General features: G+C 42.1%; 1 protein-coding gene and 1 non-coding gene across 2 annotated transcripts in view; both read right to left on the bottom strand.

Annotated features, from left to right (window-relative positions):
* CDK14 (cyclin dependent kinase 14) overlaps positions 1-6,494 on the bottom strand; it is a 621,136-nt gene extending 614,642 nt beyond the window's left edge. Inside the window, exon 1 of the mRNA XM_066353824.1 lies at positions 6,194-6,494. Within this exon, the coding sequence (XP_066209921.1) occupies positions 6,194-6,284 (91 nt within the window). The 5' untranslated portion in view covers positions 6,285-6,494. The remainder of the gene's footprint in view (positions 1-6,193) is intronic.
* A 13,637-nt stretch (positions 6,495-20,131) lies between these two features.
* On the bottom strand, positions 20,132-20,293 carry LOC136384296 (U1 spliceosomal RNA). Its single transcript, XR_010747582.1, has one exon. It is a non-coding gene; the product is annotated as a U1 spliceosomal RNA (small nuclear RNA).
* Positions 20,294-23,396: the final 3,103 nt, after the last annotated feature.

Below are 23,396 nucleotides of genomic sequence, written 5' to 3'. Positions count from 1 at the left end.
TCTCTCTCTCTTCCCCTCCTGCAGTCATGCCTCAAATGATTTGAGCAAGTTGGCCCCGGGCATTGAGAATGGTTCCATGGCCTTGCCTCAGGCCCTAAGATAGTTCAGTTGCTGAGCAACAGAGCAGCAGCCCCAGAAGGGAAGAGCTTCGTCCTGTAGGGGGCTTGCTGGGTGAATCCTGGTTGGGACGCATGCAGGAGTCTGTCTCTCTCCCATCCTGCCTCTCACTTAAAATTTTTATTTATTTATCTATCTATCTATCTATCTATCTATCTATCTATCTATCTATCTATGTATTTAAAATATACATGGCTTCTGGACTGATCTATCTATCTATTTATTTAAAATATACATGGCTTGCCTGACCAGGCGGTGGCACAGTGGATGGAGCATCGGTCGCCGGCTCCAGCAAGGGGTTACTCAGTCTGCTGAAGGCCCACGGTCAAGGCACGGTATGAGAAAGCAATCAATGAACAACTAAGGTGTTGCAATGCGCAATGAAAAACTAATGATTGATGCTTCTCATCTCTCTCTGTTTCTGTCTGTCTGTCCCTGTCTATCCCTCTCTCTGACTCACTCTCTGTCTCTGTAAAAAATAAATTAAAAAAATATATATATACATGGCTTCTGGACTGAAAAAGAGAAAGGGAAGTATTTCATGCATAGTTGGCATACACCTACTTTCCTTACATCCTAAAATTATTTAGAGTGTTTCATAGTAAGATAATGCACAGAGTAGCTAATTTAGCTGAAACCACTAGTTGGAAACATGTTTCAAATCTATAGAACTAGGCATAACTGTTTAGTGGTTGGTCTACACTGGATCTTTCTATTTCAAGTTTTAGTACTTGGGTAACTCTTACTTGAATTTGCAAAGCTATGTTTCTTCTGACAAAAGCAATGGAATGCAAATTATTTTGGCAATTAAGTTCTGAGAGGAGTCACGTGCCTAAACTGAAATTATTATATCAAAGCTTATATTATACTCTAACAATCTTAAAAAGGTTATTTTTTTTCTGTTTCATATTGTAAATTTGTCTTTTTAAACCATCAGGGCCCTGGCCAGTTGGCTCAGTGGTAGAGTGTCAGCCCCGTGTATGAACATCCCAGGTTCAATTACTGGTCAGGGCACACAGTAGAAGTGACCATCTGCTTCTCTACCCCTCCCCCTCTCCCTTCTCTCTCTCCTTTTCCTGCAGCCATGGCTCAGTTGGAGCAAATTGGCCCCGGGCACTGAGGATGGCTCCATGGCCTCCCCTCAGGCACTAGAATGGCTCCAGTTGCAACGGAGCAACACCCCAGATGGGCTAAGTATCCACCAATAGGGGGCTTGCCAGATGAATCCCAGTCAGAGCACATATAAGAGTCTGTCTCTCTACCTCCCCACTTTTCACTTAAAAAGAATAAAAATTTTTTTTTTTTTAAATCAGTAGCCCTGGCTGGTTTGTTCAGTGGATAGAGTATTGGTCCTGCATGTGGATGTCTCAGGTTCAATTCTCAATCAGGGCACACAGGAGAAGCAACCATCTGCTTCTCTCCCCGTCCCACTCCCTCTTCTCTTTCTCTTCCCCTCCCTTAGCCAGTAGCTCGATTGGTCCAACCATCAGCCCAGGTACTGAGGATGGCTCTGTTGGTCTGTGTGCATCAGCCTCAGGCACTGAGGATAGCTCGACTGATTCGAGCACTGGCCCCTAGATGGGGGTTTCCGGGTGGATTCCTTTTGGTGCGCATGCAAGAGTATATCTCCTCTCACTTGGAAAAGATGAATGAATGAATGAATGAATGAAACATGAATCCTTGCCATGAAGAACAGTTAATAGTACCAACAAAGGCCAATTAAAGGTGTCATTTCCAAATATTTATCGGGTCACTGATAACCTAAACAAGCATTCAACATCTCATTCTTGATTTCATTCTCTGATTGTCATTAATCATTCATGTAAATGTAAGCCCACAACTGTCTTTAAGGATATCATGGACTAATGAGCATATTACATGCTTCTGGGTTAACAGAGGGGCATGTGTTAAACCATTTAAAATAATCAGATATTCTAGTCAAGCCTCGGCTCAGACATTGTTTCCTCTAAAAAGCTTTCCATGATCTCACCAAGACTAAAGTGGTGCCCCTCCTATGTTCTCCAATAGCAAATCATGCTAATCTTCAAGGTGGAATTTTTCACTCTATATATATCATCAATGCCCATTCATTGGCCTGTCTTCTCTTAAAGTCCTGAGGAGAAGGACAAGTAACAATGGTCACTGAATTTGAATGCCAGTACAATATCTAGAACATGGGAGGTACTCGATAATCATTTGTTGAAGTAATGAGGTATATATCTCAATGGCAAAAAGACAACACCTTACATTTTGAGAATATGTAAGGCGTTGGCATATAAAAACTATACACTATTTTCTCTCATAAAAGGATCTTTGGTATGAATTCCATTTCATAGTTTTCAAATTAAAATCTTCTATAACTACACTGGGAATGGTACAACAATTAAATTTTGTGTCTGACCCTTTAACCTTCCATTTCTCTTTTGTGACAGAATGGACTTATCGAATGACAGCTGGACTCTAGAATTACACACTTACAGCACAAGGTAACAAACCCAAAAATTCAGTGTAACCACAGACTCTTCCTCTGACTCGGTTCTCTCAAAACTCTTTTAAAGAAATGGTATACATGGGTTTCCTCTCAAATATCATAGAGTATAAACTTCCTTTTACTAGGAGAAAATCCAAATAGGGGTGAAGAAATGAAGGCAAATGAATATGAAGAAATGTCAGTTTGAAGTTAATCTTACACCAGATATTATAGAAAGCCTTTCTCCCCCTGGGATAACATTAAAAAATAAAAAAGATAGAAGAAAAGAGGAAATGGATTTTAATATAAACAATTAATTAACAAATTCCCATTAGTCTTTGTTTATGACAACCTAAAAAAAAAAACCCATGTAAGACAACAATAGTAATTCTTAAAGTCAACACACTGACACTATTTATCAGAAAACCATAAATACTAGTGAAATCAATAGATGACTTTGAAATTCAATTATTCCCATCTTATAAAAGAACCATAGCTGTATAATAGTCACTCTCTGGCAGATGTCATAAATTAGAGTGCTGTGGCTTGAAAGCCAATATGTTTCATTAGACCTTCTATAATACAGTCATCGCGTATCAGCTGTATTGGAGGTGGACAATGACAAAGTTGGTATGATCTTTCATGTAAGAATAAATTACACATTAGCATTGCCACTTCTATATAGTCAGAATTATTATTAATAAACGTTGATTGGCTATCACATACTTTCAAAAACTGCCTTTATTTTCTATAGATGAATGATTACTCCTTTCTTAGGGTTAGACAATGATATTGTACATTTATCTTATAACAAGCTATGCTTTTGAATCAAACTAAGAAAGCAAAATAAAGTCAGTATCTTTATTTTAAAAGCCATCATAGATTAGTTAAAGGAGATGAATATATTGTGATGTTGGATTAGTAAGCAGAAATAAACATTTATTCTTTGATCTCCTTATGAAGTAAGGAGGCAGATAGGGGATAAACAAACAAAATTGGCCAGCGTAGTAATAGCCTCCAGGAATGATTCCACCATGTGACAGATACTACACTAGATATTTTATGCACTTTATCCAAAATAATCTTCCTAACAACCTTAAGAAAATGTACAAATGAGAACTCTGGGGTTTACAGAAATTCCGCTAGTTGCCAAGGCTCCCAGGGAGCAGAGGAAAGGGAGTCCAAGTCCAGACCAGCCCAGCTCCAGAATCTGCCCTGTGTTCAGGCCGTCTACTGTAAGGTCAGTGTTCACTTCTTCCCTTACTACTCCTGCTTTCCGCTCAGATCGATTATGTCAGTATGATGCAATTACTAATAATGATAAAAAAATATTATGAACATCTCTTGAGTCTTTATTATACACCACACAGGACCTCATGTATATTATTTCACTAAATGCCAATAACAAAACTGATTTGTACATGAAAAACTGAAGCTCAGAAGTTGAGGGACCTGTCCAAGGACACTCAGCTACAAGTGGCAACACCAGAAATTCCCAGTCTACCTGCCACACAGCCCACAACCCCCTTAATCTATGCACTGTATAATCCCATAGTAAGACCTCAACTCGGCCTCCAATATGTTACAAATCCTTCAATAATCAGATTGATTTCCTCAACTTTTGACTTTGCAAAGAAAGCATCAAGAAAATACATAGATAACAGATTCATTTTTCTGCGGTGCTACTTCTAATAAATGTCTTGGGGTTAGTATTCAATAATCATCACTTTAAATTTCTTTATCTCCATTTCCAGTATTCCAGAATAACATCGGCTATTCAGAATCAAGACCCTCCATCAATACAATAATCAATTATGTTTACTACACTGTACTGTTTCCAAAAGGGAGGAAGTAAAATCTACTAGATCTTAGAAGACATCTTAACAAGAGTAGGAATCAAAAGGAGTTTCACATCACTAAATCTCGGGAGCTAGAAAATCCAATTACCTATAAAGACCCCATCTGACATTATTACAGTTAATCCAAATTTTACTGATTGTCGATCAAAATCTTGAAATTATTTAAACATAAGGAATTTTTATATTAATGTCATTGGTGTCTTACTGAGATTCAATTGCAATGAATTATTTAACACAAAACTGGAAGGGCTCCAACAGAGTCATTAGCATTAGTAAATATAGTTAATGTGTTTTAGAACAGGGCTTAATGGACCCCAGAACTGCCTCTGTGATGGTCTGGGGTAGCGGGGCCTGCAACATCTCCTTAATAATGAACCTCCACTCAACACCTTGCTCTCTTTCACTCTTCTTGGTCTCAAACTTCATTTGAATGCACAGTCTTCACATGCATCCTTAACCTGTAAAAGCGAAACTGCAAATACCCAGTGCATGTAACAAATAAAACCAGGACTGACTACTGGTTTCACACCATAACTTTACTGTCATCTTAGGGATGATTTTGTAGCCCAATATGAAATTTTAAGTGAAAAGACAACAAAGGAAACTAAATGTTGACCCATGTTTTCATTTCCTTGAAGAAAGTTTGCATATTTTCCAATGCACATATGATTTTTAAATAAATGGATAGAAGGATGACTATAATACTCATATGCACTCCAGGGTTTTAGTTTAAAGAATTAAGCGCCTTTTGCTTCATTTCCATTAACACCTTCATTAACGTGGATGACACGTTGAACAAGTGAAACAAAGGCTAGAAGGCTTTTTAGGTACTAAGGGGTTATTTTTAGTGCTAGCAAGATTTCTTGTTGAAAGCAGTTACCTGTATAAATGAAAGGTATAATGTTAGAGGTGGCAGCCACTGTCTTAAGGTTTAAAAGGGGTTACTATACCCAATCCTAGGAATCTAGCAAACCCATTCCACGTGATACTGTCACTCGGTTGTAGTCTGTCACATGAATTTGTTCTTAAATGTCCTAAACATTTCTCGGTCGGCTTTTATTTGTTGGTCAGTTCATTGGCTGGTTTAAAGACAATAGCCCCGGAGCTCTAATAAATGAAAGAAGTTTGGGAGACATTCGTAAATATACCGACAAGTTCACACCGCGCATTACTCTGCAGCAATGGAAAAATTCAGAGACCTAGAGACTGAACACGCAAATCTCGCTTTGAAGACCTGAAGTACTGAACAAAAGGTCCCAAGGTATCTGTCCCACTTCTCTTTAGGTTAAACGTGTTAAACAATACCAGGACACAACTCAACGTTTCACCTTTTTCCAAAGCTAAATTATTGACTAAACAGCCAAAACAAAGCCAGCGAACATAAAATAACAATTGACCCACGCGGCTGCACAGTCCAGTGTGCGGCGGGGACCAGGGAGTCCCCTCGCCTGTCCCCACACAGGCACGAAAGCCCCAGCGGTTCTGGGGAGGACAGGAAACCCAAGCTGTAGGCTTAAAATCATCCACAAAAGAAAACCCAGATAGATCCTGAAAGAAAGGGATGTCTCTCCTTTCCGTGGTCAGCCACCCCCAGGTCCCGAGCACTGTTCCCTCCACCGTCCGCGCGCAGCTCAGCGCACCCACGCGAGCCCCGGGTGGCCGCTGCATTGCTGTTGCCAGAAGCGCGGAGCCAGAGAGTGGGCACCGGAGCGGCCGGGCCAGGTGCCCCGGGCAGCGCGCCACTCACCGATGCGGCTGAAACTCTCCGACAAAGTTCTCCGCAACTTCTTCATCTTGCCGATCTTCTCGGCCGGTTGCGGTTCAATGAGGTCGCACATCAGGGCGACACCCGGCCACGGCAACTTCCCCAAACTGGTCCAGAGCTGAGCGCAGACAACAGCAGGAGCGTGGCGCGGGGAAGGCGGTGCCTCCTCCTCTGCCTCCTCCTGCGGCCGGAGGCGAGGGGCTGGGCTCGGGCGGCGAGCGGCGAGCGGCAGGCTGCGCTCAGGCCTGGGCCACCGCGGCCGCGCGGGCGGCCGGGCGGGGGCGTCCTACGAGGTGCCGGGGGCGGCCGCGATCGCCGGGGCCGCGGTGGCTCTGCGCCGCCCCGCTCATTTTCCCTCCTTTGTAACCCAGCGCGGTGGGGCCGGCCGTGGGGGCGGCGCGGCGGGAGGCAGGCGGGGGCGGGCCGGGGACAAGGCGCGGGAGCTGGGGCTCCCGAGGGTGCGCGGCGGGCGCAGGAGGGGAGAAGTTCCCAGCCCCGAGTTTCGGCGCTCGGCGCTCGCTGGGGAGAAAGAGCCGCAGCGAGGGACCGCTGGCCGCCCCGCCCTCGCCGCTCCTCCCGCTGCCCCGCCTCCCCTCCGCCGGCCCCCAGCGCGGGACCCCAGCGCGACCTCGGCTCCCCTCTCGGAGCCCAGAGCCGGGTCTTCGGAGGCCGATCCCACCCGCTGGCGCCCCGCGGCGCCCTCTCGTGGCCGCCCCCCGCGCTCCCCCAACCCTGCCGCCCGGGCCGGAGGACCCGGGCCCAGAGCGGGCCAAAACCCGCAGGGTAGCCGCGGGCCGCGCCGGGGGACCCGGTCGTCTCGGGCTGTAGAGAGGCCACCGGAAAGAAAGGGAGTGAGTGAGTCTAGATCGATATCTATCGGAGTGGTTTTCTCCCTGCTGCAAACGCGTGTGAAAGGGCACGGAGTTGGGGGACAAGGGAGATGGCCGCCACTGCTGCCTCCCGGCTGGGGGGAGAGAAAAGGCCTCGAGGATACACTCGGGCTTCACAGTGACATTGTTTTATTCCTAATCTTGCCAAGGAAGCTGTGAAGTGAAAGATGCAAGGGGAAAGGTGGGCCCGTTTATAGTCAAGAGCTAAAGCAGAAGCTTCAACTGTAACCCAAAGGCAGGGCTGGGGCTGTTTCTCCATCCCCGTCACTCTGAGCGCAATGTAGACGTGATTTCTGATGTGAATGCCCAATCCTATAGCAAACCGAAGTCCTTAGTCTGTTTCCCACGTTCAGCATATACTTCCAAATTGGAAGACTTAAAGACCGAAAAGATCTGACCTCTAACCTCACCTCAAAAACAAAATAAAACAAAACAAAACTTGAAGGGTGGGGGTCCTTTAGGAAAAACATCATCTTCATTCTACTAAAAAACGAGTGCTCCAAATGTCAGGCTCCCAGGGGAGAGAGAAGGAAGATGGGGGAGGGCCTGAATGTGTTGATTTGGGGCCAGCAAACTCCTTATGAATAGAAATTTAGTAATCTTGAGTCATCTGGCTGTGTAATAAGAACTTGTGAGCCTGTGACAATGCCCTTTGGTTTAAAGGAAGTTTTGGGGAGTTTGTGTTTTGTTAATAGATTTCTATCTAAAACAAAAACTAGCCCCCTGCCTTCCTTATATTGTGAGGTGAAACACATATTTGTTCTGCTCAGCATTGAACACATTACGGGGTCTTGATAGATTGCAGCTGATAAAAAACAGGAAATCAAGCTGAGGGGGAACACAGGAGGGTGGGGAATTCGTCAGGAAGTCCATATGAGTTAAAATGCAGGGATGTTGGTTACTGCTGACCATATCTAGATTATTATAGACAGCACTAAGCGTGGCCTCAGACTGAAAAATGTTTCACTTTTACCACTTCCTCATCTTAGTTAGGGAGAAAGTTATCAGCAGCTATGAATGAAGACAAAAGCAACCTATCAAATTAGTGATGGTAAGAGTTGACAAACAAATAGTTATTAACTCAAATAGTTAATAAACTCTACTATATGTCTGTGGCTGTTCTATTATTTATTCTAATTATGGCTCTTTACGTATCATATTTTTTCTTTGTTTTACCTCTCCAGTATTTAGTATTTATGATCTTTTTTTTTTTTTTTTTTTTTTTTTTACAGAGACAGAGAGAGAGTCAGAGAGAGGGATAGATAGGGACAGACAGGAACGGAGAGAGATGAGAAGCATCAATCATTAGTTTTTCGTTGCGACACCTTAGTTGCTCATTGATTGCTTTCTCATATGTGCCTTGACCATGGGGCTACAGCAGACCAAGTAACCCCTTGCTCAAGCCAGCGACCTTGGGTCCAAGCTGGTGAGCCTTGCTCAAACCAGATGAGCCTGTGCTCAAGCTGGCGACTTCGGGGTCTTGAACCTGTGTCCTCCATGTCCCAGTCTGACGCTCTATCCACTGCCCCACGCCTGGTCAGGCATATTTATGACTTTTTAAAAGGTCACCTTCACAATAAGTAAATAAATAATAAAAGATCAACTACTACTTAAATAAATTATATGCATACAAAGGTATAGTAGATAAATATTTTTTACACTTGATCTTAGCCAAAAGGCAAAGAAGGAATAAGTAAACATTTTTTAAATGAGACACACCAATATATATTGATGTATAATTATATATAGGTAAGTGAAAAAAACACCATTAACCCAATTGTGGGAAAAATATATAAGTATATATGTGTTTATATGCATAAAATATTTCTGGGGGGGAAAAAGCCAAAAAACTGTGTATACCCAGATCCATCCTCATACAATGTGCATACCCAGAAAAGAATGTTTTGTTTGCACTTTAAACCTTTAAGTATAGCCTGACCAAGCCGTGGCACAGTAGATAGAACGTCAGACTGGGACGTGGAGAACCCAGGTTCAAGACCCCGAGGTCGCCAGCTTGAGCGCGGGCTCATCTGGTCTGAGCAAGGCTCACCAGCTTGAGCCCAAGGTCACTGGCTTGAGCAAGGGGTCACTCAGTCTGCTGTAGCCCCCAGGTAAAGACACATATGAGAAAGCAATCAATGAACTAAGGTGCCACAACAAAGAATTGATGCTTCTCATCTCTCTCCATTCCTGTCTGTCTGTCCCTATCTGTCCCTCTCTCTGTCTCTCTCTGTCTCTGTCACACAAAAAAACAAACAATACTTTAAGTATAATTTCAATGCTTTACCCAAAGAATGCATTGCTTTTGTAATAATAAAAATACTAATTTGAAACATAAAAAAAAAACTTCATTTTTACCTACCCCCTCCAAAACTTCAGCTTCCCCACCTCCAAATATATATATTCTTCACCAAATTACAATATACATGGCATACGTATATGTAGTAATGGACCAAATAAATCTTGGTAATTATGAATAACCAACTTTCCATGATATGCTTATCTGCTTTCTTGGTTGGTTGTATATTAAAATGGCTAATTTTTTAAGGAAGCATGATAACAAAGAAGAAAAAATTTAAGTGGATGTTTTTAAGATACATACACTTACGTTATAGGATTCAACACATTTGCCTTTGTCTTAGATTATAAGGTCCCTGGGGGTGGGGACCCTATGATAGAAAAGATACAATGCCTGTTTCATAGTGGATGTAAATTATATGTGTGTCAAATGAATGTAGATTGTAGTGCTGCCACTGAGGAGTGATGTGTTGTCCTTAGAAACCAGGATGACTATAGAGCATCTGTGTGGCATATGTATCTTCAGTGGGAGGATGGATCAGTGCCAGTTCTGCATCTGAACTTCTGGTTCACAAGGTTAGAGTTTTGGCTGGTCTGAATTAAAGGTGCAGTACCTGAATACAAACAGATAAGCTTACCATGGGCTAACTCAAGTGGTTGACCTTAATCAAATACCTCAATTAAAGTGTGCATGTGTATTACTTAGCATGGAGTATTAGCTACAGTGGCTGGAGGAGACCCAGGACTCCTGAGTTCTAGTCCCTGCTTTATCACTAAGTCTTGTGTGGCCTTAGACAAGTAAGTGAGTTACCTACTCGCGTTCTTATCTTTTAAATGAGGGTTTGAACTAGATGGCCAGTCATAGCTGCTACAAAATTCTGATTCTAAGTTGAATGGTGAAATTTCTCCTCTCCTAGTTTATGTACTAAAGGTAGAGACATTAGTGAAGAGTAATTAATATACAAATGAGAAAAAGTTATGTGAAATTTAAGATACATTATATCTAACTGTTATACATAAATTATGTTTATATTATAAATGGATCTTGTTCATAGAAGAAAAATAGCAGGCTAATATGCTGGCAGTAAATTTTAAGGGAATGAATCCTAATATAAGATGAAATAGAAAGAGGATTTGATTAGAATCTAAAGTACCAGCAGACACAAAAGCAGATTTACTGACCTGAAACAATATGGAAAGATATTACCACAAAGAAGAAACCCAGGAAACAAGGATGACAAGGCTATGGAGAAGAGAGTCGGAAAATGAAGTTGAAGAGAGAACACATTAGTTCATTAATGTAAACTTTGAGAATTTAGCCAAAGCATAGATAGTTAAAGATTAAGACATATAGTTGAGGGTCATTATTAAAGTGGTGGGAATTTACATCATTAAATATCCTATTAGAACTCTCTATAGTCACCTTAGTTAATTATTTTTAGGATCAAATATTATCCTCCTTTTTTGAACACATCCAGGAACTGAAGTAGCACAAGGTGACCCACAAGTGACCTATCCCGAGTTCCCAGTGAGTCACCAGTGGAACTGTTCAGTGGAATCCAAAACGCCTGTCACCAACTTTTATGTTTCACCTGTTGAATAATGTCCAGTGTTAAGTGTTCTTCCTCCCTCTCTTCCTTCTCCTCTGCCTCCTCCACCGTCTCTTATTTTTTGACAGAGAAAATTAAAAGCAAAAGGGGCAGGAAACAGAATTAGAAGGCTGCAACACCATTGCAAACCACTGCATTCACACTCGGATTCACGCAGCCGCCCTTCATCTCTGTCCTCCCCGCCCCCGTCAGCCATCCATTGCCTGCTCACTCCTAACTCCAAGCCCTTTCACATGTACAGAACTCACTCCCTGCTGACACACAGCTCCAGGCTTGTTCAGGAATAAAACCTGTATCTGTCTGACCGTTTTATGGGTATTTCTATCATCTATTCCAAGAGACTAGGGAACTAACTAAATTGATGTACTTGCAAATGACTGTAGGAAAAACAAAAATTGCTGAAATATCCAAATGATGTTAATCATAAATTAGCTCAGGATAGTTTTGAAGGAAATAGACTGCCGGGGTCAAAGTGTTCATTGAAATGCTGATAAATTCTCCTCTCCTATTAAGCAATGCATAAATATTATAATGGCATCTTATTTCTGTTTTTCATTGTCCTATAGCTTGTGCAGTAGACTTTTATAAAAGAAAATACCTTCTTTTCTAACTGGCCTGCACTGTGACACAGGAAATGGGCCTAGAGATGCCACAAGGCTCTCCCCAAGATCTTCACACGGTTTCCAGTTTTAGATTAGGACACAATGTAGTTACCAATATTTTTTCTATTATAAAACATTTTTTAGCATGATGTGTTTTTTTGGGGGGGAGGGGTTGCACTATACTTTGCATATAATTACGGTTGTCCTTATTATATAGATAGGAACTATCCTGAAGCAGAGAGAGTTCAAGGAACTGGACAACCTCAAACAGGTTAACAAATGGATCGAAACTCCTAAATTCCAGCACTGTATTCTGTTTCTTCCTACATATGAAAAGAAATTAAAAGTGTGGTATTGAGTCCTGGCCAGGTAGCTCTGTTGGTTAGAGCATTATCTCAATACTCCAAGGTGGTGAGTTTGATCCCTGGTCAGGACACATACAACAATCAACCAATGAATGCATAAATAAGTGGAACAACAAATCAATGTCTCTATTCCTCTCTCTCTCTTTCTCCCCCTGCAAATAAAAATGTAAAAAATAAATAAAATAGGAGGAGGGGGTTTTATTTTATTTTTATTTTTAAAATTTTTTTTTTTATTTTTGTATTTTTCTGAAGCTGGAAACAGGGAGAGACAGACAGACAGACTCCCGCATGCGCCCGACCGGGATCCACCCGGCACGCCCACCAGGGGCAACGCTCTGCCCACCAGGGGGCGATGCTCTGCCCCTCTGGGGCATCGCTCTGCCGCGACCAGAGCCACTCTAGCGCCTGGGGCAGAGGCCAAGGAGCCATCCCCAGCGCCCGGGCCATCTCTGCTCCAATGGAGCCTTGGCTGCGGGAGGGGAAGAGAGAGACAGAGAGGAAGGAGGGGGCGGGGTGAAGAAGCAAATAGGCGCTTCTCCTGTGTGCCCTGGCCGGGAATCGAACCCGGGTCCCCCACACGCCAGGCCGACGCTCTACCGCTGAGCCAACCGGCCAGGGCCAGAGGAGGGGGTTTTATTGATCCTAGTCTGACTTTATCCTAATCTGAGGGCAAGAGATGTCCACCCTAAGCATAACACCTCCTCTGAGACCTGAAAGATCCATAGAGGTGGTTGGGTAGCCAGTAGGAGCTCCCAGCATAGGTATCAGTACGTGTGGGGCCCAGATGACAAATGGAGAATGTGGTACATTCAAGAAACTGAAAGGTGGTCTTGATATAGAATGAATATGAGATAAGGCTGGAGAATTCAGCAAAGGCCGAAAGGGAGGTACAGTGAAGGCTAGGTATGCTGTAATTCCTGTTAGAAGAGTCAGACAGAAGTCATGGTAGTTTCTGTTCCTCCTGAAAACCCACTAAAACTATGGTGAATGGGTTTGTTTCTTTGTTTGTTTTTTGAAAGCATAAATTTACAAACACATAGATAATGAAAGAACAAACATAATTTTGGAAGTTGGCAAAATTATAGTTGAGTAGTAACTAACTTATCATTCCCATGAAAGCTGAAGACAACAGCTGCCAAGGCCGAGAGGCAACACACTGAAAGTGTATAACTGACTGTCACCTCGCCCTCTCTCCTCACTTTCTTCCCATAGTTCTGACCAGCAGCTTGCCCTATAGTGAAACCCATAGCGGACAGGCCATGTAAATTGAGCTTGTTCCAAAGTTTTTAGAGTGTCTCTTCTAGATATGGGCAGGCAGCCAAGTCAGACAGTTGATGGAATATTATACTAAGAAAGATAGAAACCAAAACCAACTAACCTAGAAAAGTAATAAAAAAATAAAGACTATGCAGGGGAAAAAAGAAAAACTTATTATTAATATCTTCAAAGATTCAAGGATATAGAAATTATTGATATAAGATACTGTAGTCATTAAACAAGAAGTCGATGCTATATATTTTTTTAGGGGAAGGGAGGAGAGAGAAAGAGAAACGTCATCCTGTCCATGTATCCATTAATTGGCCCCTGCATGTGCCCTGACTAGGGATGGAACTCATAACCTGGTGCATCAGGATAATGCTCCAACCAACTGTACTACCCAGTGAGGGCAAATGTTTGTAAAAGTAGCAGTCAGAGGGAAAAGAAATGAACTCTTAGATATTAAAATAATCACAGAATAAAAGAAAATTTCAAGTGAAGACTTAAAATATAAAGCTGGCAAAATCTCTCAGGAATTGAAAAAAAAATGTTAAGAGATAAAAAGATGAGAAAGATACAGACTTGTCCAGAAAGTTCAACATCTGGGTAATGGGAATTCCAGAAAGAGAAAACAGAGAAAATGGAGAGGAAAGAAGAAAATAATTCAAAAAATTTCCTGGAATGAGAGGACTTGACTTTCCAAATTGAAAGAGCCTATTGAGCTCCCAAGACAATGGATGAAAATAAACCTCCAGAAAGATACATCATCATGAAACTGTAAACCCTGTGGACAGAGAGAATGCAGAGGTGGGCAAAGTAGGTTCACAGTTGTGTAAACTCTACAAAACAGAGTTTATTCTTGTATTATTATGTATTTAATTATTATCGTACTAATTGTATTACAACTGTAAACATACCTTTGTCCACCTTATATGTTAAAGCTTTCCGAAGAGAAAAACAGGCTTCTAAAAAGAATCAGGTATCAAAATAGCCTTAGAGTTCTTGACAGCCACACTGAATGCTAGAAAAGAGTAGAAGGAAAAGATTTCTTTCTTTTTAAAAAGAAAATAAATTTCATTGTTCAAAAGGTAGGGGGGAGAGAAAGAGAGACAAAAGGAGAGGAAGAGAGAGAGAGAAAGAGAGAGAGAGAGAGAGAGAGAGAGAGAGAGAAGCATTTACTCGTTGTTCCACTTAGTTGTTGCATTTAGCTGTGTACTCATTCATTGCTTCTTGTATGTGTGCTGACCAGAAATGGAACTGTGAACCTGATGCTTTATCCACTGAGCCATCCGACTAAGGCCAAAAATGATTATTAATGTAGTATTTCCCAGCCAAATTATATATTAACTAAGTGGGAGGGTAGAATATAGATTTTTCAGACGTGAAAGGTCAAAATCATTACCTCACAGGTCCATTTCTCAGGAAGCTATTAGAGGATTTGTTCGACCAAAACAGGAAAAAGACCTGACCAGTGGTGGCATAGTGGATAGAGCATCAACCTGGGACACTGAGGTCCCAGGTTCACAACACCTTAAGCGCAGGCTCACCAGCTTGAGTGTTGGGTCACCGGCTTGAGTGTGGGATCATCAGCCAGATCCCATGGGTCGCTGGCTTGAGCCTGAGGTCGCTGGCTTGAGCAAGGGTCACTGGCTCAGCTGGAGCCCCCCCAACCCCAACCAAGGCACATATGATAAACAATCAATGAACAACTAAGGTGCTGCAACTACAAGTTGATGCTTCTCATCTCCCTCTCTTCCTGTCTGTCTGTTTCTCTCTCTTTCTCTCTCTCTCTCTCAAGAGAGAGGTTGATGGTGAAAGAAAGATCTAGGACCACAGCTATGACGGAGGCTATAAGATGAGCCAATCTGTGAACCGGAGCAGGGCAGAGGCCCTGGAAGAAAGATTATCAAGAAAATGACATAGCCTGACCAGGTGGTGGTGCAGTGGATAGAGCATCGGACTGGGATGCAGAAGGACCCAGGTTCGAGACCCCGAGGTCGCCAGCTTGAGCGCGGGCTCATCTGGCTTGAGCAAAGAGCTCACCAGCTTGGACCCAAGGTTGCTGGCTCCAGCAGGGGGTTACTCGGTCTGCTGGAGGCCCATGGTCAAGGCACATGTGAGAAAGCAATCAATGAACAACTAAGAAGTCGCAACAAGAAACTGATGATTGATGCTTCTCATCTCTCTCTGTTCCTGTCTGTCTGTCCCTGTCTATCTCTGCCTCTATAAAAATAAATAAATAAATAAATAAATAAATAAATAAATAAATGAAAATGACATGGATAAAATGACAGGTATTTAAAGCAGGTTGAGGAAAGATTTACAAAACTGAGGGTGGGGGCACTTTGGGGATGAATTCATGCTAAGTGCAGGCCACTCTCCCTCCTGGGAGCACACCCATGCCTCTCTCTTCCCTCTCAGGCATGCGTCTCCTAAACTTTAGGAATCTCATGAGACTTGCAACCAGGGGAGCAATGGGCAGTGGCAGCTCACCACTTGTTAACCGCCTACACCTGCTTCCAGGGCCCCGTTTTCTCTGACTTCTAGAGAACCAAGCAGCCTGCCCAGGCTATCTTCTGCTGCTTCTTCCAGCCTCCGTCCTTCATTGTTTCACTGTCCCCAGGTTTAATGAACATAATCTTAAAAAAAAAAAGTCCATGGAAACTACATAGGTCAGTCTCCGCATCAGTGGGCACAATTGCACACTCAGGAATTCATTTGGAAATCCAGACACACGACACAATGCACCGGAGGCGAATTAAGGTCGGTTGAGGTTTCAGGCACAGAAGAAAATATTAGGCCCCTTAAAAAAAAGAGAGAGACGGGGAAAATAAAAATACACGTTAATCCTATTTTTAAATAAATAAAAAATACTGTGTACTATTAATGTTAAAATTGCACATGTGAAACCAAACTTGGTGTCATTAGAAAAAAAGTGTAAAGTTGGGGTTTTGCGGGGCCCTTCAGAAGTCGGGGCCCAGCATGCGCCCCGGGTACGTCCGCCATTAAATCCACCTCTGCAATGCACCCACAGTGAATAGAAATATAGAATATTTAGTACTAACACTAACCTGAGGTTCTTAGCAGAGAAAGGGCTCATTCATACAGGCTTCAGAAGAGAAAATGAGCAAAGGGCCAGGGGTAGTCTGGGGATTTTATTGTGGTTAAAGGGTAGAGTCAGAATAGTGGGGAATTCCCCTAACATGGGCTAGAGTCTGTGCTGTTTGAAATTCCCTTCAGCTGTTGGAGGTAAGTGCCTACACAGGGCTTCCTATCCTGGTTAGCCAGCTGTGAAGCAGGTAGGATAGAGAGGGCTAGAAATTGAAGGCTGTACATAGTCAAACATCAAAAAGGAAGTCAAGTCTTTGTTACAAAAACCAGGTTACATGGGGGAAAAGACAGTTATAAACTCAAGAAAAAAACAAAAGTGTACAGGAAAAGAAAAGTATTAATAGGGTAGCACTCTATGGCTGAGATGTGATAACATTTACAAAGTCACATCAGTGCAAATGCTGAATTCGATATATAATTAAGTCAGGTCACGTTGAGAAAATGAGGAAGGCAAGTGTTTGTGGATTGTGGTGGGCATCATCAGATTGGGTGAAAATAAGCTAAATCTTCATTTTCTAGAATTGGAAGTCACTGGATTTCTTTTAAATAGCAATGCAAACACGTTCTTTAGAGAAACGGAGATAATTCCAGAGAAGTTAGGTAAAAGAGTTGGTGGGTTCCCTCTGGGGAGGGAAAGCACAGGAAATGGTGGGCACTGATCTGGGAGAGGGTATGTGGGAGGCCTGCTTTTTCCTTTCGTTTGTAACAAAGTGCACAAAACCTGACTTTGTGCTAAAGGCCATGGGGAATTACCTATCACCTTGAAGCTCTAAGCAGTTAAGCTCTGAGCGTGATAGGGTAGTGAGATCAGATCTGCATCTTATTGCGATTACTCTAGTTACTTCGTGGAGAAGAATTAGGAGGAAAGAATGGGTCCAGAGGCATCTATTAGAAAGTTGAGCTGGTCTGGCTTGGAAGCTAGACAGAGAGTGATTTTGGCCTGGATTCAGGTTATGACAACAGGAGTAGGTGGAAGTACACAGATTTGTGAGTATGTTCGGAATGATTGGACTATGGGATGGGAGAGGGAGGACTCAAGGCTGGCCCTCCATTTCCTGGTTTGGAAGCTCGGTGGGTGAGGTGCCATTCATTAGTACAGTGGTCCTCAAAGTGTGTGCCAGGGCACACTGGTGCACCCTAGAAGATTTCCAGGTGCACCCTATGGTATTCCAGAGAAATATGTGCTTGTTGGGGACCAAAAAACCAACAAGGTTTTTGGAGTTTAGATTTTTGGGGGACAGAGGTGTGGGGAACTGGCTGTAAACTGACAGTCTGCCCAAGCCCCCACCTCACTTGGCCTGATTAGGTTGCAAAAGGCTGTTAAGCTGTGGTGCTGGATTGTTTACACTACCCCCCATGTTCCCCGGAAAGACTGGAGGCAAGTTTCTTCTATCCTTAGTTTGGTGTAAGGTTAAGATGATATGTATGGTGGGGGTTTTCTACACTTGGTAAAATTCTTGGGTTGGCTTGGAAACGTGATCAAAGATCTCATTGATTTGCTAATGGCCCACTTTGCCCTATAAATAAAGCAAGATGCGGTTTGGGGGCACACATTGTTCTTGCCAGCAGCTATTACAGGGCACTCCCGACCCCGTATTTTCTTAATTCCTCACTGTTGCCACTCAGGACCTGGAATTACTAGCTGCGCTGGTTTGCGGCATGTGCCCAGATATAAAAATAAATATAGTCACTCTATTATACCATTTCTTTACAGAAATACTGCTCTTTTTGTTAACATATTATTAAATTTATCATTAACACATCATTATATTATTTTTAGATAAGTACACCCAAATAAAATGAATAGATTTCTCAAAAAGAAGCATGATATTAAAGAATCTGGTTTTGAAGTGAGCAAAAGTTAAGTGTAAATAAAATAGGACTTGAAGGCTGACGGGCAGAATTTAATTTATAGCATTTTTCATCACTTAACACTGAACAATATGATTGGATTAGAAACCCATTCACGGAAGCTTCAAGTGATTTGGGTTTAACATTAACAGAAGAAGAACTGGCAGCTACATCCACTGATCGTGGATTGATGATTAAACATAAAGAATTGTCTCTTGAAGCCTTTTGGATTTCTATAAAAGAAGACAATGTGGCAATATCTAAGAAAGCTTCGAACATTTTAGTACAATTTTCAACATCCTATTTATGTGAATTAGGATTTTCTACCCTTAACACAATTAAGAGTAAAAAGAGAGGAATTCTTCAATGTATTGACGAGGAAATGAGAGTTTGCCTTTCAAATATATGCCCAAACATTGAAGAAATCGCTAGGACACATCAGGCTCATGTTTCTCATAAACATAAGAATGAAAAACTTAACACATTTGTGCCAGGACCTGCCGAATTTACTAAATCTTACTAAGAATGTATGTATGTATATATATATATATATATATATATATATATAGAGAGAGAGAGAGAGAGAGAGAGAGAACTTTTTTGTTGTTTATTTTTTTAACCTCTCTTTTACAAATTCTAAAAAGCATAACAAAAAATGTAACATAAAAATGTTTTTTAATGTTGGAGTAAATTTAATTTTGTCGTATTTATTTCATTTAATTACCATAAAAGCACACTTGGACTTTATTTTTTCTTTAATATTTGACTTATTTATTATAACATATATCTCAGAGATGTGTATATAGTGCACCACAATTATTTGTAGGATTTTAAATGCACCCTGACTTCAAAAAGTTTGAGAACCACTGCATTAGAGGAGCAGTTGGAAGAAACCGGGTTGATTTCAGTTTGGGATATCCAAGTGGAATGGCTACAAGGCCACTGCAGATGCAGACCAGAAGCTCAGGAGAGAAAGCTGAAGATGGAGATTTGGAAGCAGTAGCATTGTAACTGAAGGCCAGGGAGAGGATGACATTGCCCAGGCAGCGGGCAAAGAGTACCTACATCAAAGGCAGTGTGGTGGGGTAGTCTGAGCCACAGCACTCATTTAATCTCTGTTTAATGAAAGGTTATAATAGGACATTTTTGTGAGTGCTTATTATGAGCTAGAACATACTTTATCTCGGTTAGTCCCCAAAGCAACATCGTTCTTATGAGATAGGTGCTATTGTTAACGCCCTCATTTTCCAGATGAGAAATCTGAAGTTTAAAAAAGTTAAACAATGCCTGACCAGGTGGTGGTACAGTGGATAGAGTGTCAAACTGGGATGCAGAGGACCCAGGTTCTAAATCCGCATGTTACCAGCTTCAGTGCGGGCTCATCTGGCTTGAACATGGGCTCACCAGCTTCAGTGCAGGGTCGTGAGCTTGAATGTGGGATCATAGACATGGCCCCATGGTCACTGGCTTGAAGCCCAAAGGTCACTGGCTTAAGCAAAGGGTCACTTGCTCTGCTATAGCACATATGAGAAAGCAATCAATGAACAACTAAGGAGCTACAACAAAGAATTGATGCTTCTCATCTCTCTCCCTTCCTGTCTGTCTGTCCCTGTCTGTCTCTCTCTCTATCTCAGTCACACACACACACACACACACACACACACAAAGTTAAGCAATTACTCATAAAGATAGTAAGCAGATAGGCTGAAATCTGATCTCAAGGAATCTGACTGCAGGGTGTACACTCTTAAACACTGCACTTTACCCTCAAATAATATTCTTCACTCATCCAGTCAGCAAACCCGTTGTGTACCAGTGCTGGCAATCCAACAGTGTATCAAGCAATGCCCTTGGCCACATGGAACTTCCTTTCTAGTGTAGGAGATAGACAATAAACAAATTTTAAAATGCATGTACATTATCTTTTCTTTTTGTTGCGAGGAGGGCACACACGTGGTTCCCCACTATCACAGATTATGCAGCTGAGTTCCCCACATGTGGGGAAATCGCAGGGACAGCACACCCAGAGTGCAATGGGCGAGCCTCGCCCTGGGAAAGCCACTGTGTGGTCACGGTCCCTCCCCTGCTGGGTGAGTGTGTGTCATTTCCAGTGCCTAGTGTATTGAACACCAAGAAAGCAGGTCAGTAGCTGGAGACTGGCTAGAGAGAAAAGCTATTTTAGATCAAAGGCCTCCCTGAGATGACATTTCAGCAAAAAAACTGAATGAATGTATGGATTGAGCCCTGAGAAAATGCCTTCCAGGCCGGATGAGGAGGAAGTGCCAGGATCCTGAGGTGAGGTGGGGTGGAGGTGGGTGCAGTATGCAGAGGGGGAAGTTGTTAGGCCATAAGGTTGGCAAGGAAGGCAGGGCTGTATCAGGTTCCGCCTCACAGCTAAGAGCTTTAGTTGTTGTTCTAGGAGTGATGGGAAGTCTTGGGAGGACCTTGACCAATTTTGACTCAGGATATTTTGCAATAGCACCTGGACTTTGGATTCTGAAACCATCCATTGCCCTTTCCAGGATTCTCGAAAACTGAGATGCCATGTGGCCACTGAGTACTTGAAGTGTGTCTGGTCCAAATTGAGATATATTCTCAGTGCTAAGTGCACACTGGATTTCAAAGGCTTAGTACCAACAAAAGGATGCAATATATCACATGAACAATTTTTTATATTTGTTATATGTTGATATGATAGTACTTTAGATATATTGGGTTAAATTAATATAATATTCAAATTAAGGCCCTGGCTGGTTTGTTTAGTGGTAGAGCGTCAGCCCAGCATGTGAATGTCCCGGGTTCAATTCCTGGTGGGGGCACACAGGAGAAGTGACCATTTGTTTCTCCACTCTTCCTCTTCTCCTTTCTCTCTCTCTCTCTCTCCCCTTCCACAGCCAAGGCTCCATTGGAGCAAATTGGCCCGGGTGCTGAGGATGGCTCCATGACCTCGCCTCAGGCACTAAAATGGCTCTGGTTGCAATGGAGCAAAGACCCCAGATGGGCAGAGCATAGCCTCCTATTGGGCTTGCCAGGTGGATTCTAGTCAGGGCGCATGCAGGAGTCTTGTCTCTCTGCCTCCCTGCTTCTCACTTCATAAAAATAAAAATAAAAAAAATTTAAATTAATTTCACCTACTTCTTTTTCCTTTTTAAAATGTGGGTACTAGAAATTATTTAATCCCGTGTATGGCGGTGTCGTGTTTCTATTGAACAGGTGAAGACAACTGCTCTCAGCTTCAGATTCTGAGAAAGACAAATGAAGTAACTCATGTAGGGCTCTCTGAGTTTCCTTAAGGAAACACATTACGTAACACCAAGATAAATTATTGGGAATGACAGCCAAAAAATGTACTACTCTTTATAGGCCAGAGGTAACATTACCAACTTGGCTATGGTTTCGTGTTGTTTTCCCAACAGTGGTGATGAGTTTGCACAAAGTCATGTGTCATGTTTCTCCCCAGGCCGACCCCATTCCATCCCCATCTGGTGTTCCCTTATGACCAAAACAGCAGAGTTTTGAAATACCTGGCCCAGGTTAAGAATGTTCTCTAGCCATGGAATTTTTTTCTCTGTGTAAACCACTCAGTCCTATATGAGTTTGAACCTCAGCTTATTTAACATGAAATTCTAATTATCTGGTGTACTCAACCAAGCAGATTTCAAATGTCAGTAATTATATCTTTAATTATAGAATACTCATGATTATTTTATATTTAATTCTAAATATGGTCGATTAGAATGTACTCATAGTGAAAAAATTTGTACACGTGTTCTGACCAAGGAAGTTGTTTTTCTTTGGGAATTTATATCTAGGGAAACTCCCACAATGTTATATATTAAATCATATTTTGATTTATGTATGACAGTATTAAAACATCATTTTAAGACACTGGGGACAATATATCTGTGTTACTCCACCCTAGGTCTTGAATAACAGTAAGAAGACAGAAGTGTCGGGGGAACCTCCCTCATCCTTTTTGCTTATCCACTTGTGCTCTCCTTTCCTTTGTCTCCTGTGTCAGGTAGATGACAGGCCTTTCCTTTCTGTTTCCAGACTCATCCCTCATGCTCTGGATTCAGTTCTTTCGCAAGGATCTCTTTGCTTTGCTTAACTGTTCTATTCTGCATGTCACTATCTCCTACCCTACTGGGTCATCTCCACGAGCAAACGAACAGCTTAACGTTTCCCGTCTTTAAACACACACACACACACACACACACGCACGCGCACGCACACACACACACACACACACACACACACACACACGTTCCTCCCATGGCCCCAGATTTTCTTCCCTTCATAGTTTCTCTACTACCCTTCACAGCAGAGTCTTTCAGAAGGGCTGCCTATGACTCTGTTTCCATTTCTTCACCTCTCATTCATTCTTCAGTGCACAATTAGGTTTCCTCTCCCCAGGGAAATTGCTCCTGTCAAGGGCAAGGTAAGACCTCATCTTACAGCACTCTGGTAGTGCATGTAAAACAGTTGGCTTTTCCCTCCTTGCAAAGCTCTTCCCTTGCCCTGACCATGTAGCTCAGTCACTTACTTAAAGCTTCATCTCAGTATGCCAAGGTTGTGAGTTGAATGCCTGGTCAGGGCACAGACAAGAATCAATCAATGAATGCATTAATAAGTGGAACAACAAATCAATGTTTCTTTCTCTCTCTCTTTCTCCTTTCTCTAAAAAAAAAAAAAATCAATCAATAAAATTAAAAAATAAATAAATAAATTCTCTTTCCTTGACTTCCATGATGCTAGACTCTGATTTCCCATCTGTCTAACTGGCTACTCATTCTCCATATCCTCTCTAGCACATTTACTCCTATCAGACCTCTAAATGTTGTGAACTAATTCCTTGACCTCTTTTCTTTATATACTCTCTTCCTAAGTGCTCTCAATCATTCTCATGGCTTTAAATGCGATCCATTGCTGTTAATTTCTAAATGCATATCCCATATGTAAGTTTCAGATTCATATATCCACACAGTTGAATCACAACCATGTATCTCAATCTTAACATGTCTATAAATAAAATATTGACACATTCTCCCCATACTACTACTAATAATAATTAGTAGACAAAGGAGGGGAGAAGAGGAAAGAAGGAAGAAAAGAAATATTGTATTTTAGCTTTAACCAAAAATCAAGACGTTCCTTACTTCCCATATTTCACCATATCTAATTCATCAGCAAACTGTCTA

Source organism: Saccopteryx leptura, chromosome 12, assembly GCF_036850995.1.
Source record: "Saccopteryx leptura isolate mSacLep1 chromosome 12, mSacLep1_pri_phased_curated, whole genome shotgun sequence".
NCBI classification, from domain to species: domain Eukaryota; kingdom Metazoa; phylum Chordata; class Mammalia; order Chiroptera; family Emballonuridae; genus Saccopteryx; species Saccopteryx leptura.
Note: the sequence above shows the minus strand (reverse complement) of the source record. Positions and strands in the feature narration are given on the sequence as shown.